This window comes from Pipistrellus hanaki, assembly GCF_964339955.1.
Source record: "Pipistrellus hanaki genome assembly, chromosome: 4".
NCBI classification, from domain to species: domain Eukaryota; kingdom Metazoa; phylum Chordata; class Mammalia; order Chiroptera; family Vespertilionidae; genus Pipistrellus; species Pipistrellus hanaki.
In genome coordinates, this window is record NC_140506.1 from 52493355 (window position 1) to 52508920 (window position 15566).

The 15566-nt window shown below is 35.6% G+C and overlaps 1 protein-coding gene across 10 annotated transcripts in view; it reads left to right on the plus strand.

The window, feature by feature from the left end:
* PAM (peptidylglycine alpha-amidating monooxygenase) overlaps window positions 1-15566 on the plus strand; it is a 238202-nt gene that overhangs the window by 190989 nt on the left and 31647 nt on the right. For all 10 annotated transcript variants that reach the window (XM_084881780.1, XM_084881786.1, XM_084881787.1 and 7 more), the window contains 2 exons: window positions 6427-6750; window positions 15167-15296. In XM_084881780.1, the coding sequence (XP_084737906.1) occupies window positions 6427-6750; window positions 15167-15296 (454 nt within the window). The remainder of the gene's footprint in view (window positions 1-6426; window positions 6751-15166; window positions 15297-15566) is intronic.

The window sequence follows — 15566 nt, forward strand, 5'->3', positions numbered from 1 at the left end:
TCAGCTAACTATTTAAATAACACAGATTAATCTAATACTCTGTTTCCCTAGGAGCAATCTAAGTATTTTATTTTCTTTGAAATTCTTATCACTAAAATTGCTAGCTATTAATTTTTTGCCAGAATATTAATCTTAATTGCAAATTAGTTTGAAAGAAATATGTTGAGTTGTGTAAATCCATGTAACTCAGCCTGTGCTTGCTCACAGCACATTAGCTTTCTGCAGCATCCTTGTCTTATTTGCGCCTTCTACACCAAAATTGGGGTAAGGCAATTGCATCTCAGAGTCTGTCTCAAAAGATGTAATTGTGAACACACCGGAAGACCTCATTATATGATATAGCTCTACCTGTCAGGATGTCTGGATCATGCAACATGGGAAACATTTTAATAAGGCTTTAATTAAGTACTTTAAAAATACTGCTTGACTGATTTTAAAAATAATATTCATTATAGAAGATGCAGAAATTACAGGAAAGTATGAGGAAGCAAATAAAAATCATACATAATTCCTAGAAATAAGGGTATATATGTATATCTGTGTGTAAAATATGTATTATCCATATATGCACATTATTTAACAGTATTTAAATATATGCATAGTTTTATCTTTTTAACGGTATTATTTCTTGAATATTTCTCCTGTAAAAATTATTGGCAAGCACAATTTTTAATTAATTTTTATTAATTTTATTTTTCAATTACAGTTTACCTTCAATATTATTTTGGTTTAGCTTCAAGTGTATAGCATATTAGTTAGAAAAACATATACTTTACAAATGTTCCCCATGGTATTTCCAGTAACCACCTGGCACCATGCATAGTTATTACAATATTATTGTCTATATTACCTATGCTGTACTTTATATCCCTGTGACTATTCTATAACTACCAAATTTTACTTCTTAATCCCTTCACCTCTTTATCCATTCCCCCAGTCCCTCTCCCCACTAGCAACTATCAGTCTGTTTTCTGTATGTATGAGTCTGTTTCTATTTTGTTTGTTCGTTTATATTATTCTTTAGATTCCACATGTAAGTGAAATTATATAATAATTGTCTTTCTCTGACTAACTTATTTCACTTAGCACAATATACTCTAGGTCATCCATGCTGTTACAAATGGTAAGATTTCATTCTTTTTTATGTTCAAGTAATATTCCATTATATGTGTGTGTGTGTGTGTGTGTGTGTGTGTGTGTGTGTGTGTGTATACCACCAGTTTTTTATTCCATCATTTATTGATGAATTGGATGTTTCCATACCTTGACTATTATAAAAAAAATTGCAGTGAACATAGGGGTGCATATAGTTTTTTGAATTAGGGTTTTGGGTTTCTTTAGATATATACTCAAAAGTAGAATTGCTGAGTCCTTAAGGCAGTTCTTTTTTTCTTTCTTTTTTTTGAGGACCCTGCATACTATTTTCCTTTACTGGCTGTACCAATCTGTATTCCCACCAACAGTTCATGAAGATTCCCTTTCTCCACATCCTCACCAACACTTGCTGGCATTCGGACCAGAGTGTGATGATACCTCCTTGGGGTTCTAATTTGCATTTCCCTTATTAGTGACATTGAGCATCTTTTCATAAGTCTGCTGCCATCTGTATGTCTTCTTTGTAGAAGTGTCTATTCAGGTCCTCTGCCCATTTTTTAATTAGATTGTTTATTTCTTGGTGTTGAGTCATATGAGATCTTTATAAATTTTGAATGTTAACTCCTTTTCTATGTGTCAGTAGCGAATATCTTCTCCCATTCAGCAGGTTGGCAAGCACACTTTTTAATTGCTCTATAATATCCCAAAACAAACTGTTTTGAAAATAGCCTATTTGCCTATAGGTGAGCTTTTCTGTGAATGACTTGATTATGCCTGCCTGCAAAACAACACTAATAAATATTCAAAACAAACTGAAATGTCCTCATCTTTTAAAGCATTGTAATTGAAGAATTATTTATGTATGTAATAAGTACAATAAGCTAAACAATAAAACCCAATTAGACAGTGATTCTGGGCAAAGGAAATGAATCCTAGGAGACTGTACAGAATGAGATGACAGTGTTGAAGTTTTCCAGAGCAGACACGCACACACTTGTCCCTTACTTATGTGTTAATGGTTAGCACTTTCAGAAAACTAAAGCATGCTTTGTACTTTCCTTTTATTTTTTTTCCATTATGATTTCTTATATACGAGCTTTGTATCAACATTGTTTAGGCAGGGAATATGGGCTGAAACTAAAAGGCTCGCCAGCTGCATTTAAGAGTTCGGGATTTGAGTGTTCCTCTCCTTTAAAATTCAGAGTATAGCTGTAGGATTGAAATTTATGTCAGCTGTGTTGGGAAGATTCAATATATTGGAAAAAACTCAAGGCAAAATTGAAAGTCAAATTCTATAAAACCAGTGTGTCCTTGTGAATGTACATTACACTTTGGACAGCATTTCTTTTTCTGCAAAAAGGGCCTTTAACATGTTTTATTCAGTTTGCTCCAAACTCTTCTCATTGTAGTCTTTGTGCCCACATATAATCAATCTTTCTGCTCAAAGGTCAACGTGAGCTACTATATTCCCAAGGCAGGGAGACTATGACAAAAATACAATTTGTAGCGGGAAAACACTTTATGACCCCAGACAATTAAAGGTCTTCAGACCCCTTCTGTGAAACAGAGTAATTTCATAGTGATTTTATGCTCACAAAAATGAAATTATCATTGGCATGTTTTATCAAATCAAGGGATCAAAGCTGCAAGCTAAAATGACAATAGATTACTGTAAAAGATTAGTAAAGTAATAGTTGGTAAACTATGAGAACAGTGAGACAAAGACTAGGCTTAGTAGCTAAAATTTATATTCCTTTACTCTTTTCAAAATAGGATAGTCCCTTCTTTTCTTAATAAAGTACAAATGACTTTAGCAGCATCTTCTTAGCAAATTTTGAGCGCTCCCAATGTTTTTTTACTGTTTTAAGGAAGATACAATTCTTGTTTGTATTCCCATTCACTAAAAATCTATCAGTTTGCTGTGATTTATGAGCAGCTCAAAGTCTTTATTTATTGAACTCATCTATCAAACACCATTCTAAATGCCCCCCAAGGCTCTGGGAAGCTAAGTTTCCTAATAACAGAATAGGCAGATGTGAATGATCATTTATCACGTGGCTGGCTTTCCAATACAGATCTTGTGTGTGCTAGTTGCAAAAGCCATTATCTTCTAATTTCTCCTTTTAGAAAATATTTCTCTCCGTTTATTTTTCAAGTCATTTTTTATATTTTTTCAAACAGATGAGTCCTGTTAGAGGAAACATATTCACTTTAATTTGATCCCTAAGCGGGTCACCGTGGTCATGCCTTTTATTTCTCTAAGGCTAGCAGGATAAAATGTTGTGGATTAGTAATAAGTAAACAGTCAATAACCCAAATAGACCTTAACCAGCCATGACTGGGTCAAAAAGCAAAACGTTCAAATCTAAAAAGAAGTGCTTTCATTTTTTCATTCCCCATTTCTCTCTCAGTTTGGCCAGTTGGCATACTTGTCAGTGGTTAAACTGCTGATGAGCCCGCACTTACTCTCCTTGTCCCATGGAAGTCACAGAACAATTAGCCATAACAAGAGCTGCTTGTTTTAGGTAATGAAATACTGGTGATATATGTGGGGAAATGGGAGTTTATGTTCTGAAAGATTATCAAGAGGTTTTTGGTCATTTTAAAAATTAAAATGCCTGCCACAGTTAAGATTTTATACTGTCTAAAAGTGGTGATACACATTTTTTTCATCCAATAATCTTAAAGCATTTATTTAAAACAAAACAAACTTATCGGCCAATTTTTTCAGTGTTTTCATTTTTTAGTTTGATCTCACCATATTCCTAAAAGTAAACCGAAGAATTTCCATGTTAATGGTAGGGAATAGGGTGTGGTCTTTACTAAACAAAACAAAAAACAAAAAAATGCCTTTTGAGGCATGACGAAGTTATTGCAAGCACACAACTTGGAGTTTAATTGGTAGTGTTTTAGATTCTCTTGTAGCTAACTATGCTGCATTTCTTTTCCTGACTACCGCAATCGTGTTTTCCAAATACCAAACCCATTCAGTCAAATTACTTAATTTTAGGTAAGTAATAGATTAAAGCAGGTGCCTGTTGCAACTATAGTTTATATCTTTCACTGGTAATTATAATGGCTGAAATTTAGTAGTACCTGTTTATGATATACATTGGACTGGGCATATTACATTAACAATCTTTTTTAAATCTAAAAAAAATAATTCTTAATGGAAGTAGTTTCCTGGGTATAAGTGATGCCTACATAATAGCTGAAGGTTGAGCAAAGAGTTGATTACTAGAGAAAGAATGTCCCAGAAAGAGAAAGCAACATATGAGAGTTGATGGAACTGAAAGAAAGGAACATTGAGAGGAGATGAGGTTGTGGTAGAGACCACAAAGCTTCCTTTGTTTATATTCTACTTCATCCATTACACTCAAGGTTAGGTATATTCCCTAAATCGGGATCATGATATGACTAATAAAAATGGTTAAATGTCAAGATTTTATATATTTTGTACACCAGAAGATGGGGGGAAACCCTTTCTGGTTTGTGTATAAGAATGTAAGAGATAGCCATCTAGTGGTCTCTGTCCCCAGGAGCAGCTATTTATCGAGATGCTTCTCAGAAACTATTCTCACAAGAGCAATGCAACCTGCCTGCCGCCATGCCTATTACAGTGTTAAATTTTGGTTGTCCTAACCCAGTGATCATTGTAAGTGATAATTTCAGAGGAACTGAGTGCTCTGTGTTTGGTATATTACCACAGATTTTAGGTTTTTAACTGACAAAACTGAATAGTATGCATAGTTCTGAGTCTGTGTCCCTCCATCAATATTAGCCTAATGGCATTGATTCAAGATTTAAAATCATATTGCTTCTCTGTCCCTGAAATAATCTTGTATTTTATTTTCCATGTAAAATGTTTCGCTGTATAACAGCATATTGAACTCTTCATGTGTAGTGTTTGGGGCAGGAGAATTTAGTAGTGATGGATTAATTTCTCTTTTATGAGGCAGAATGCCACTGTGGCCTAACAGATTTGGTTGAGTTGTAATTTGCTTTGTTCATTCTACTGAGATTGGCCCTATTAACTGCTAATTATTTTCTGATTGAAGATTTCACCTGGGATAAGCTGCTTTCATGGGCAAGAATTGAAAACCTACTTGGAATTATTCACCCAAGAATATTTGTAAACATGACAGGGTCTCTTAGCATCATTTTGGAAAGATTTTTATATCCTCCTTATACCAGTTTCTCAATAACATATTCTTTAGTGAAATATACCATGGCTAAATCAGTCATCATTTTCATTTCCTAATGATCATAAGAAAGATTTTACAAATGTTATCTGATGGTGTTGGAAATGTAATTAAAACAAGCAATAGGACTCTATCGAATTAGTAATTTTATTAGCAGGACTTAGAATAAGGAAAAGGAGGAGCTATGGGTTACCTTTGGGTTTGGCTTAGGAAAGCAAATTGTGTTTCCATTTAGAATATACATATGTTTCCCATTCACACAGCTTTTGTAAATGGATTTGAAGCCATACATGTAAATGATGATTAAAATACTCCATGAAGTCTCCACGGCATGTTTTATACCTGTCAAAATCTTTTATAAATAATTTATTTTTATGGAAGTAGATTACCCTATCCAAGTTTACTTTTTAGCATTGGAAGACATTGAATACATTTTAGCATGGAATCATTCCAATTATATTAGTTTGTTAACATCTTCTCTTGTTTGAAACTGATTTAAAACGTTTTCTTTTCTCACAAAATTATTTTTCTGGAATTTGTTCACTTACTGTTTAAAGTCAACAATAGAGCTACTTATAGTAACACAATATAACTTAGGTTTTCCAGTTGCCAAGCTGATTCATATCTGTTATATTTTTTGTGTTTTATAGTAACTGTTCAAAAATATACATTTAATTTCTTGTAGATTATACTTTAATAGAATTTTAAAGACAACCTCAAAGGCTTTGTAGGTAAAGATAACTGTTTTTGATATAGCTGTTGATAATATTTTCTTTTAGAAATCTGATGGTCTCTAACTTCAAATCAATCCAACTATACTGTGAAAACCATTTATTGAAAAATGCATGCACTATACAATCATATGTGCATTATTTTGTTTCTACTAAAATGCGAATAGAGGTTTTTCAGTATGGTTGGCTCCTGAGATAACAGAAATAGGTGGTGTATAAAATGAAATGTGAAGCATGATATTTTTTCATTTTCTGGAAGATTATCTCCCCCCCCCCCCCCCCCATGCTTGAAAGTTTGAGAGCAACCTTCTCTTCCACTTATTTTTAAGACACAAAAGTTTGTCAACTTTGGAATTTTATCAACCCTCCCCCCCTTATCTCTTCTCTTTTTTCCACAGGTGATTTCTATTCACTGCTTTCCAAGCTGCTAGGAGAAAGGGAAGATGTTGTTCATGTGCATAAATACAATCCTACCGAAAAGGCAGAATCAGAGGCAGACCTGGTAGCTGAGATTGCAAATGTAGTCCAAAAGAAGGACCTTGGTCGATCTGATGCAAGAGAGAGTGCAGAGCATGAGGAGAGGGCCAATGCTATTCTTGTCAGAGACAGAATTCACAAGTTTCACAGACTAGAATCTACTCTGAGGCCCGCAGAGAGCAGAGTTTCCTCAGTACCGCAGCCCCTACCTGGTGAAGGCACCTGGGAATCAGAACACACAGGAGGTGCGTTCAGGGCTTTTGGGAGAATAAATGCTGCAATGCACAGTAGCAAAATCTGAAGGGAATAACAATGGTGAAAAAACTCATCAATAAAAAGGACTTATCATTAAAAAAATGTTAATCAGATTTGGGTTATCAGATATCACATTGTTTTGAGGAGTATTTCTTTGTGTTTTGGTCCAATGCTAAGTAAATTCAGATCCATTCAACTGGTGAGCCAGAATTACCAGGACCAGAAACACTTGTATCGTGTTGGGGATGGTAGCATATGAAGTTCATGGTAACAAATTCTTATTATATCAACGTTCTCCATGTTGTTCCATGGGAAGAAACTGAAAATTCAAAAACATGGTATGTAAACTCCCCATGTATGAAATACTTACAATGCACTACCTGCTATTAAGGTATTTACCTTCTTCTCAAAGGAATCATTTACGTCTCATCCCATTGATTTGTACATTGTAACTATGCTTATGACTTTGATTCCTTAAGTTCCATCGTTAATTACTACCTTAATTGGGAAGTCAAGTAGTTATTTCTGAAAGGACCTCCAGTCAAGGAGTAACTATCAGATTTATCTTTATTTCTAACCATGATTGGCTGCCATAATTAGAGGACAATACCTTATTCCCTTCAGGTTTCTGTACCAGCAAGCGATGGATGCCTCTTCTTTGTCTTTCATTGTGTTGTGGCCTCTGTGATGTTGATTGTGTTTTGTGTTCCTTGCTAATGTGGGAAGCCTGATAACACAGCATGTGGGCATCGTCTCCAGAAAGTAACCGATGGCCGTGCGTGGCATCTTCCTGTGCGTGGGCTGGAATAGCGCAGGCTGCCAATTTAATGTTTTCAATACAGCTTTGTAGGAAATCATAAATTATTCAACACCCATCTGATTTGTATTTATAATTGAAAAAAATTAGCATGCGGGGTTTTGTTTTTTTTCTGACACAAATGTCTAGCATTGTCCCTTGGGAATGGCCTCATGGTCTCTATGAGATGTTAACTGGAACCCAGATGTTTTACCTCTTCCTATTTAGACATTAGCTCTGCTCAAATGGATTCTAAATTTGTTGAATAAAACTGTGTTTCTCAAAAGGCTGTCCCTACACTCCCTTGCATCAGAATCGAGGGTGCTTCTGAGAAACCTAGATTCTCAAATCCTACCAGAGAACCGTGAATTGCATCTCTTGAGTATGTTACCCAGAAATCGGCAGTGTATGTCCCTCTCCATTTCATAAATAGACTGGGGTATCTGTCTGAACCTCTGTAGTAAGGACGATAAGTTGCAGTCCAAACAACATAAGAATAAAAGGCAAAAGGGCCTCGGGTTAGAATACAGTTCTATTCAAGTGTTAAACATTAGAGTTCAGCCTGCTTTATTCCAGGGCTTGTGTTTGCTTGTTACTCTTCGATTTAAAAAAACATCATCATTTATAAGCATCGTAAGTGTCAATGAAAAAAAACATAGTTTGATTTAGACATTACATACCTGAAACCTACTCTGTTTTCCAAAGAAAGAAGTGCTTAAAATCCCCAAAATACATTGACTTTCCAAATCTCTTCATATTCAGAAGATAAGATTACCACTTATATCCCCATTTTCAGAAGCAGCACTTCAGATTCATTGACCCTCCCAGATTTTGGACCTGCAATATGGTAGGCCCAGGACTACCTGAATGTTTCAAGGGCAGCACCATTCTGTGGACCTTCTGGTTGGTGTGGATTTCACTTGGTTCCAGACCCTGGCAAATGCCTTTAAAGTTGAGCTTTCCACCTCATTATGGGTTGAGTGTCAGTGAGCACCAAGATCCATGAAGAGCAGCATAGACTGATATCTTCCAGCTTTGCAGAGCTGAGAAAGTCCTTGGCATTCCAAGGAACAAGATGGTTAAGTGCCTTCAATGTGTCTCTATGAACACAACCATCACAAACCCCCCCTTTTTAAAAGTCTTGTCTTCATGACCTTTGGTGGTTCAGAATCTATTCTCTTCCCAACAGCTGTGAAGCAGTATTAGACAGGCTCAGCTAGCCCAGAGAGACTTTCCAACTGTTGTTGGATAGAGGGTGCCTCCAGCAGGAAGTAGTAACCTCCGCCTCCCTACCACATATGCAAAGAAGCACACACACACACTACAGCTTCCTCCCAGCCTCACGCCCAAGTAGCTCTCCATTTGTCTAATAAAAAAAAAATTGAAAACAACTCCATGGAGGTAGTATGATATACATAGAACACTTCAGACTCGAGGCTGACTGCCTGGCTTGAATCCTGGGAACACCATTTATATGTGGTCCCGAGGCAAATAATGCATGGAAAGTGCTTTGAACAATTTCTGGCACATAGAAAACATTTAATAAATGTTATAATATGTTAACAACAATTATGATTATTATTGCTACCATTAATGTCATGTTGGATGAAAATTTCAAAAATTTAAGCACCAATACAGTAGAACTAAATAGTAATTACTTTAACATAAGCAGCATCTTCTGAGAGAATTTCCTTCTAATGTGTAGGAAAGCTGCAGAATCTGGCACTCTAATTTGATAAATTATGAAAATGATTTGAAAGAGTTCTATCATAATTGGGTTTATGGCTCTTCAAATCTCTGATTACTTATATTGATCTGCCTTGATATTTGCCTGTGATATTTGATGTACGGTTTGAAAATACTCAACTTGGTAAATTGAGACGCAAGTGCACTCCTTTTTACACCAAACATTATTTTGATTTCCATCATTAGTTTGATATCTATATTGAGACAACATTAACAGAATAAAAGCAAAATGTTAGCTGTCTTTATTCTAGTTGCCTCTGGAAACTAGATTCATTGAACAATGCATTAAAAAACACAGTAGCTATTCTCTGGCAAATTTTATTGCACATGGAAGCCTGATTCAGCATAAATTACACACCACTGGATATATTTAAAAATAATCTGTGTTTGTGTGATGCTTTCCATCTGATAAGAAAACTCAGAGTCTTTTAAGTATTCTATGATACACTTAGATTGAATTCAATTTCTGCGGACAAGTTTTACTTAACTCAGAGTCCATCCTTTTAACATATTTCAGCCATATGCTTACCTCTAGGTTCAAATCTGAAATATTTATAGAGTAAAATGAGTCATTCATTTGGCTGATTTTTTAATCGCTGTAAGGGAAGAAAATAATAAGCACAAGCACCTATATAGCATTTACTCTGAGCTAAGCTAAGTATTTTAGATGCATTAACTCATTTCATCATCATAACAAGTATGGTATTTATAAATTTATGTAGAGAGAAAGAAACTGGGGCATTGGAAGGAGATAGTGCAAGGAACCAAGTTTTAAAGAAAAAAGAAAAAAGAAAAAAAAAAGTCAGGCAGACTTGCTCCAAGTCTTGTTTTTTAATCATTTTGTTATTCCCCTTATCACAATAAAATAAACATACTAATAGATAGATAGATAGATAGATAAGATGACTGCCTTTTTCCAATCATCCCATTATCTCATCTATGATCATAATAACTGTAGTTGCATATTACCTTTGGTCATGCTTTCTCAATCACTATCCAAACAAATTGACCAAGATCTCATTTGCAAAATGCTGATCTAATTTTCTTATTTAAAAAGAAAATAAATTCTGCTAATGCTTTGAACCCCTAGTTATGTCTTAACTTTCTTCCTCACTTCACTCCCATGAAATGAAACATTATAATTAGTTCTTGTTTTCTTTTTGACATAGGTAAATATTTTTCCTATGCTGTTAGTTAATTATTGTTATTCCTGCACCTCAGATGAATAACAATCCCTGACCAAAATAATGTATCTTCTCCTCACTAGATGAGAATTTGCCAGTGTAGAAAATACAACCACCACCCTTTGTTCTTGTTGTGGTCTCCCAGTAATTTCATCAGGATCCTTTCCATAAGGTTAAATGTGAAGAGCCTTGTTATGCTCAGGTTAGGTCATAGTTCTGGGTTGGGAATTATATTTTTTTCTCAATGTTATCTAATTCCTTTAGTCCTTATGTAACAGATAAATGAACCTTTAAATGCTCATTAATAATTTCATATGAAAGCAGCATTGATCATTAACATTAATCTTTTCTTGGAAAGGTATAATCATTAATCCTTTTAGTGATTTATTGATACAATTTTAATAGTAATGTTTAATTTTTTCTGAAAGCAGTAACTTTTTTTTATAAATTCATGGTGGAATATAAGGCTGAACATTTACCTTTATTTATAATAAATGCAAGGGTTCTTCTGAAATAATCCTATTCTTTGACATCCAAATTTAGAGCAGCAGACTCTTGATGGGAATAGCTTCCCAAGGTCATGTGTAAGAAATGTGTATTTAATTTTCAAATTAAAACTTTAAGTCCACAGAATTAATTAATTATGTACTGAATCAATTCTTAAATAAAAACTAAGATGAATCTGAACTCAAAATTTGAACTTCTCTGTGATTGTTAATGTTAAATTTAAGTTAGAACCCAAATATATTTTATCATACAATTTTTTAATAAGGTTTTTGAGATTTTTCTTCATTAGAGAAATTATTATTATTAATAGAAAATAACCATCCTTGACATTGATGCCTGAAGTCTGGCTTAAGCCCACGGTTTCTTTTCTATGAAATGATAAAATTATCTGGGGTGAGCCAGTATGTTCTAGCCTTCTATGATTCTCATGTAGAGGTGGACTGGTATTGGGAAAACATCTGTATTAATTCCATATATACATATCACTGGTTGTAAAGTATTGCCTTGATTCTTGATCATTTCATTTTGAAGCAAATAGCCTTTAACTACCTAATAATTTAAAAGATGGTGACACTGGAAGCAAAAACATCAGTTAACTGAGCTAATGTTCACAGATGAGAACAATTTTCCTTTATTGTAGAATTTCTAGTTAACTCAGAGACCTAGATCCTGAAGATTTTGAGGTCTTGGGTAGGTAAGCTTAATAAATGTACAATTATATTTTTAATGAAATTTAATACAATTCAATATAATTTCTACAAACATTCTTGCCATGCACAAAACATTTCTCCTTCAAAGTGACTCAATAATAAAGGAGCCAATTTGCTCAGTGTTAGACCTCTTACATATTTCCTCAGATGGCACCTTACCTTTTGAAAATTCACCAAAAGCATATACTTTTAAATAAATGTGTACATATTTAACTGAGTTTTCTACTTGAAATTTTCTTATTGAAAATTTCCGACCAAAAAAGATTCTTATATGTGACAAAATAGCTTGTTAGCAACCCATTAGTCAATGATTTTTGTAGACTTTCAAACACATCAATCTAAGGTCAGTGATCATTGGGATCATTCATAGCTAGGTTAAAGTTCTTCACACAATACTTCCAATATTTTATTAAAATTATATTTGAGCCCTGGCCAGTATGGCTCAGTGGCAGAGCATTGGCTTGGGCACTGAAGGGTCTCAGGCTCAATTTTTAGACAAGGGCACTTACCTGGCCCCCATTGGGACATGTGCAGGAGGCAACCAATCAATGTGTCTCGCTCACATTTCTCTCTTTCTCTATCCTTCCCTCCCTTCCAATGTCTCTAAAAAATCAGTGTAAAAAATCCTCAGGTGAAGGATAACAACAATAAAAAGAAAATCACATTTGATCCCAGAACAATGTACTAATTTTGGAAATTGCATCTTTTCTATCAGAATTAGTATCTCTGCACCTTCATGAGCACCTCGATTCCATTACCAGCTGGTGAACCACTGACTAGAAAGGTTCCAGGAACCATAATATCTATTTATTGTATTTAATGAAAATAATTCACCAATTAGCCTTTATTACTGAGTCACTTCACAATGTCTCTAGTGTAGTGCTAGGGATAAACAAGGGGTAATACAAGTTAATTATAAGGCTGTTTAAATGCTAGTTGAAAACAATAAGCAAAAAAGACCAGCATCCCATTCAGGTTCATGCATTTATTAGGCCCTTGCAGTAGGCTAGGCCCCGTGCAAGCCTTGGTGAATAAACAGTGAATAAGACATGATCCCTGCTCTCGAGAAATTCCATCTAGATTTGTCGTAGTTCTAGGCTTCAAAAATCTGACTAAAGCAACTAATAATTTATATTGTTATGAGGTTTGAGGTTTTCTTGGAGCCTATCCAGAATCCTCAGGAGCTGGCGAATGAGTACAGCATCATGACCCCCAAACAGACACGCTGTAACTGAGATGAGAATGAATGAAGTACAACCTGAAATTCAAGCACCTTTAAAATATTTTAAAACCTTTTCTTTGGGGAATGATTTATCCATCTGTTGATCCATCTAGACATCTCTAATTACTATGCTTATGCCCTGTTTCCATAGTTTACTTTCACAAACATGGTTTTAATCATGCCACTCTATGCTTAAAACCTTCAGCGGCTCCCAACCGCCTGCAGCAGCAATTTGTGTCCTTTCTTCCTATTATGACAAGCGTGATAAATGATGAATGCTGTTCATCTGAGCAGCCCCTCTCACATCCACTGCTGCGCCCAGAACTGTTTACAGATTTAGAAATGCCAGCTGTAACTCTGCCCCCCTCCTCCCCAACTCAAGAGGGCATATCAAAGCACACGTGAGCGGGAATGACATTCTCATGTGCGCTCACATATTTCAAAAGCAAATTTTCCCAAACTCTGTGCTTTACTGCTACTGGTGAGGTACTTGCAGCATGCCTCAAAATTAATCATAGAGCAAGACACCCCAGCTCAGAACTACGGATGCATTTATTTTTAAATCCGTATTCCTTCATATTGTCTACAACACATTTTCCAGTCTAACCTAGATTTCTGGGTCTGTTCATCTGCCTCCTGCTTCCGGATTCCCACCTGAGGTACACAAGCATTCTTTCCCTGTTACATAAAGAACTTGAAACACATCCTGGAATTATAAGCATCCTCTCTTTTGATCTTTCTGATCTGAATGCTCTCCCCCCACTTACCTTTAAGTGTAAGCACAAATATTTCTTCTGGGAAACCTCTCAGGTCTGACCTTCACCCTCCCCTCTCCCAGCCTCTCCCACATTCTCTGCCCTATGTTTGCTTTCTGTTGTTTCTCATTCTGTAGTTCCTCAAGGCTAAAAATTATGTTTTATTTCTAGTAGGTTTATTTGTGTGTGTGTGTGTGTGTGTGTGTGTGTGTGTGTGTGTGTGTTCCCGGAATCTAGCATAATGCCTCACCTACACGGTACACTTAGGGGATGTTTGTTAAAGATGCTTCAGCAGAGCTTGTAGGCAGAACTGATCTAACATCCTATTGATTGTGCTATGCTTTGTTAATTTTTTTGAAAGAGAAATGATAAATGTGCAAAGGTAAAATATTTTTAAGTGAAAAATTACTAATTTTTATAGTCAAGAGAATTATTTTAAAGTGTTTATTCTCACACTGGCGTCCTCTCAAGTTCCCAGACAGAAGCTAATTCTGGAAGCCCTGTGCCTCCCTTTCTGCCTTGTCTTGAATGCCCGTCTTTGAGATTTTTGCAGTGTTGCTACATCCTCCAGAGGGTGGAAGGATAAATGAGACTGGAATCGCTTCTTTTCTACTTCTCAGCATCTCTCTTGAAGCATTTTGGAGGGGAAGAAATATTGACACTGATACAACAGATTTCATAGCATCTTTGTAACTATATATCCTGAGCGTAGCTACTCCATACATCATACCACTTTACTTGAATGTCTGTAAAGGGATTACCACAAATGAACCCAGCTATTCTCTGTAAATGTATTCTGGTCAGAAATAAGAATGGCTTGGAAGTCATTCAGACAAAGAGTTTCTGTAATTTTTCCTTCTTCTTATGTTAAGAAGCAGTGAAATATAAGCAGTGAAAACGGATGTCTCCCCACTCCCATTTTTTCATAGGAACTCTGAAATTAGGAAAAAATGAAATTGGCATCTTATATAGTTCCTTGTACAGGGATGGCTTATTGTAGGGTCTGGTGTATATTGAACATCAGATTGTACACAAGAGTTGAGAGAGAGAGAGAGAGAGAGAGAGAGAGAGAGAGAGAGAGAGAGAGGCTTAATTAGCCATGTTTGGCATTTATTTACAACATTTAGAAGCTTTATATTAAAATGATGCCATCCATGTAGCCACATTTTCCAAAGATACTAATTAAAATAAGAATCGTACTAAGAAGAAGGTGGTCTCACATTTGTTCTTACTGATTTAAGGTAAGCAGGTTTTATAGGCATCTTATCAATAGGACAAGGGAGCATGCAATTCCCGGGCAGTTCACAATCGCTTACCCGATTCACAGCTCCAGAGGCTGCCTGGCGTGTGCATGTGGAATATCATGTAGAGCACGGCTTGATTTATTTTTTTCTTTGCATCTAGTGACGTTACTGCATGAATGTGAATCTTCATGAGGTTGTACCAGCTTTCTTGTTTACACTCAATGTACGGCTTTGTTTCGTAGATTTCCATATAGAAGAGGCACTGGATTGGCCTGGCGTGTACTTGTTAGCAGGCCAGGTTTCGGGGGTGGCCGTGGACCCTAAGAAAAACCTGGTGATTTTCCACAGAGGTGACCATGTCTGGGACGGAAAGTAAGTAATACTTTTCCTTCAAAGAGTCAAAGAAAATAAAAAGAGCATGCGACACTTTTTATGACGCTTAAAGAACAGGGCTGAGAGAACAGAACGTTCAAGGTCCTTTTTGAACTTGATTTGTGCGAGCAAAATATATTTGTTCTTTTATTGTATGACAAGTAACAGAGCAGAACTCTGGTGCATCTTTAAACAAAGTAGTGGTCTTATCATCTAGTTTATGAGAAGAAGGCAATAACAATCTGTGATTCTGCCTACCTACCATGTTTT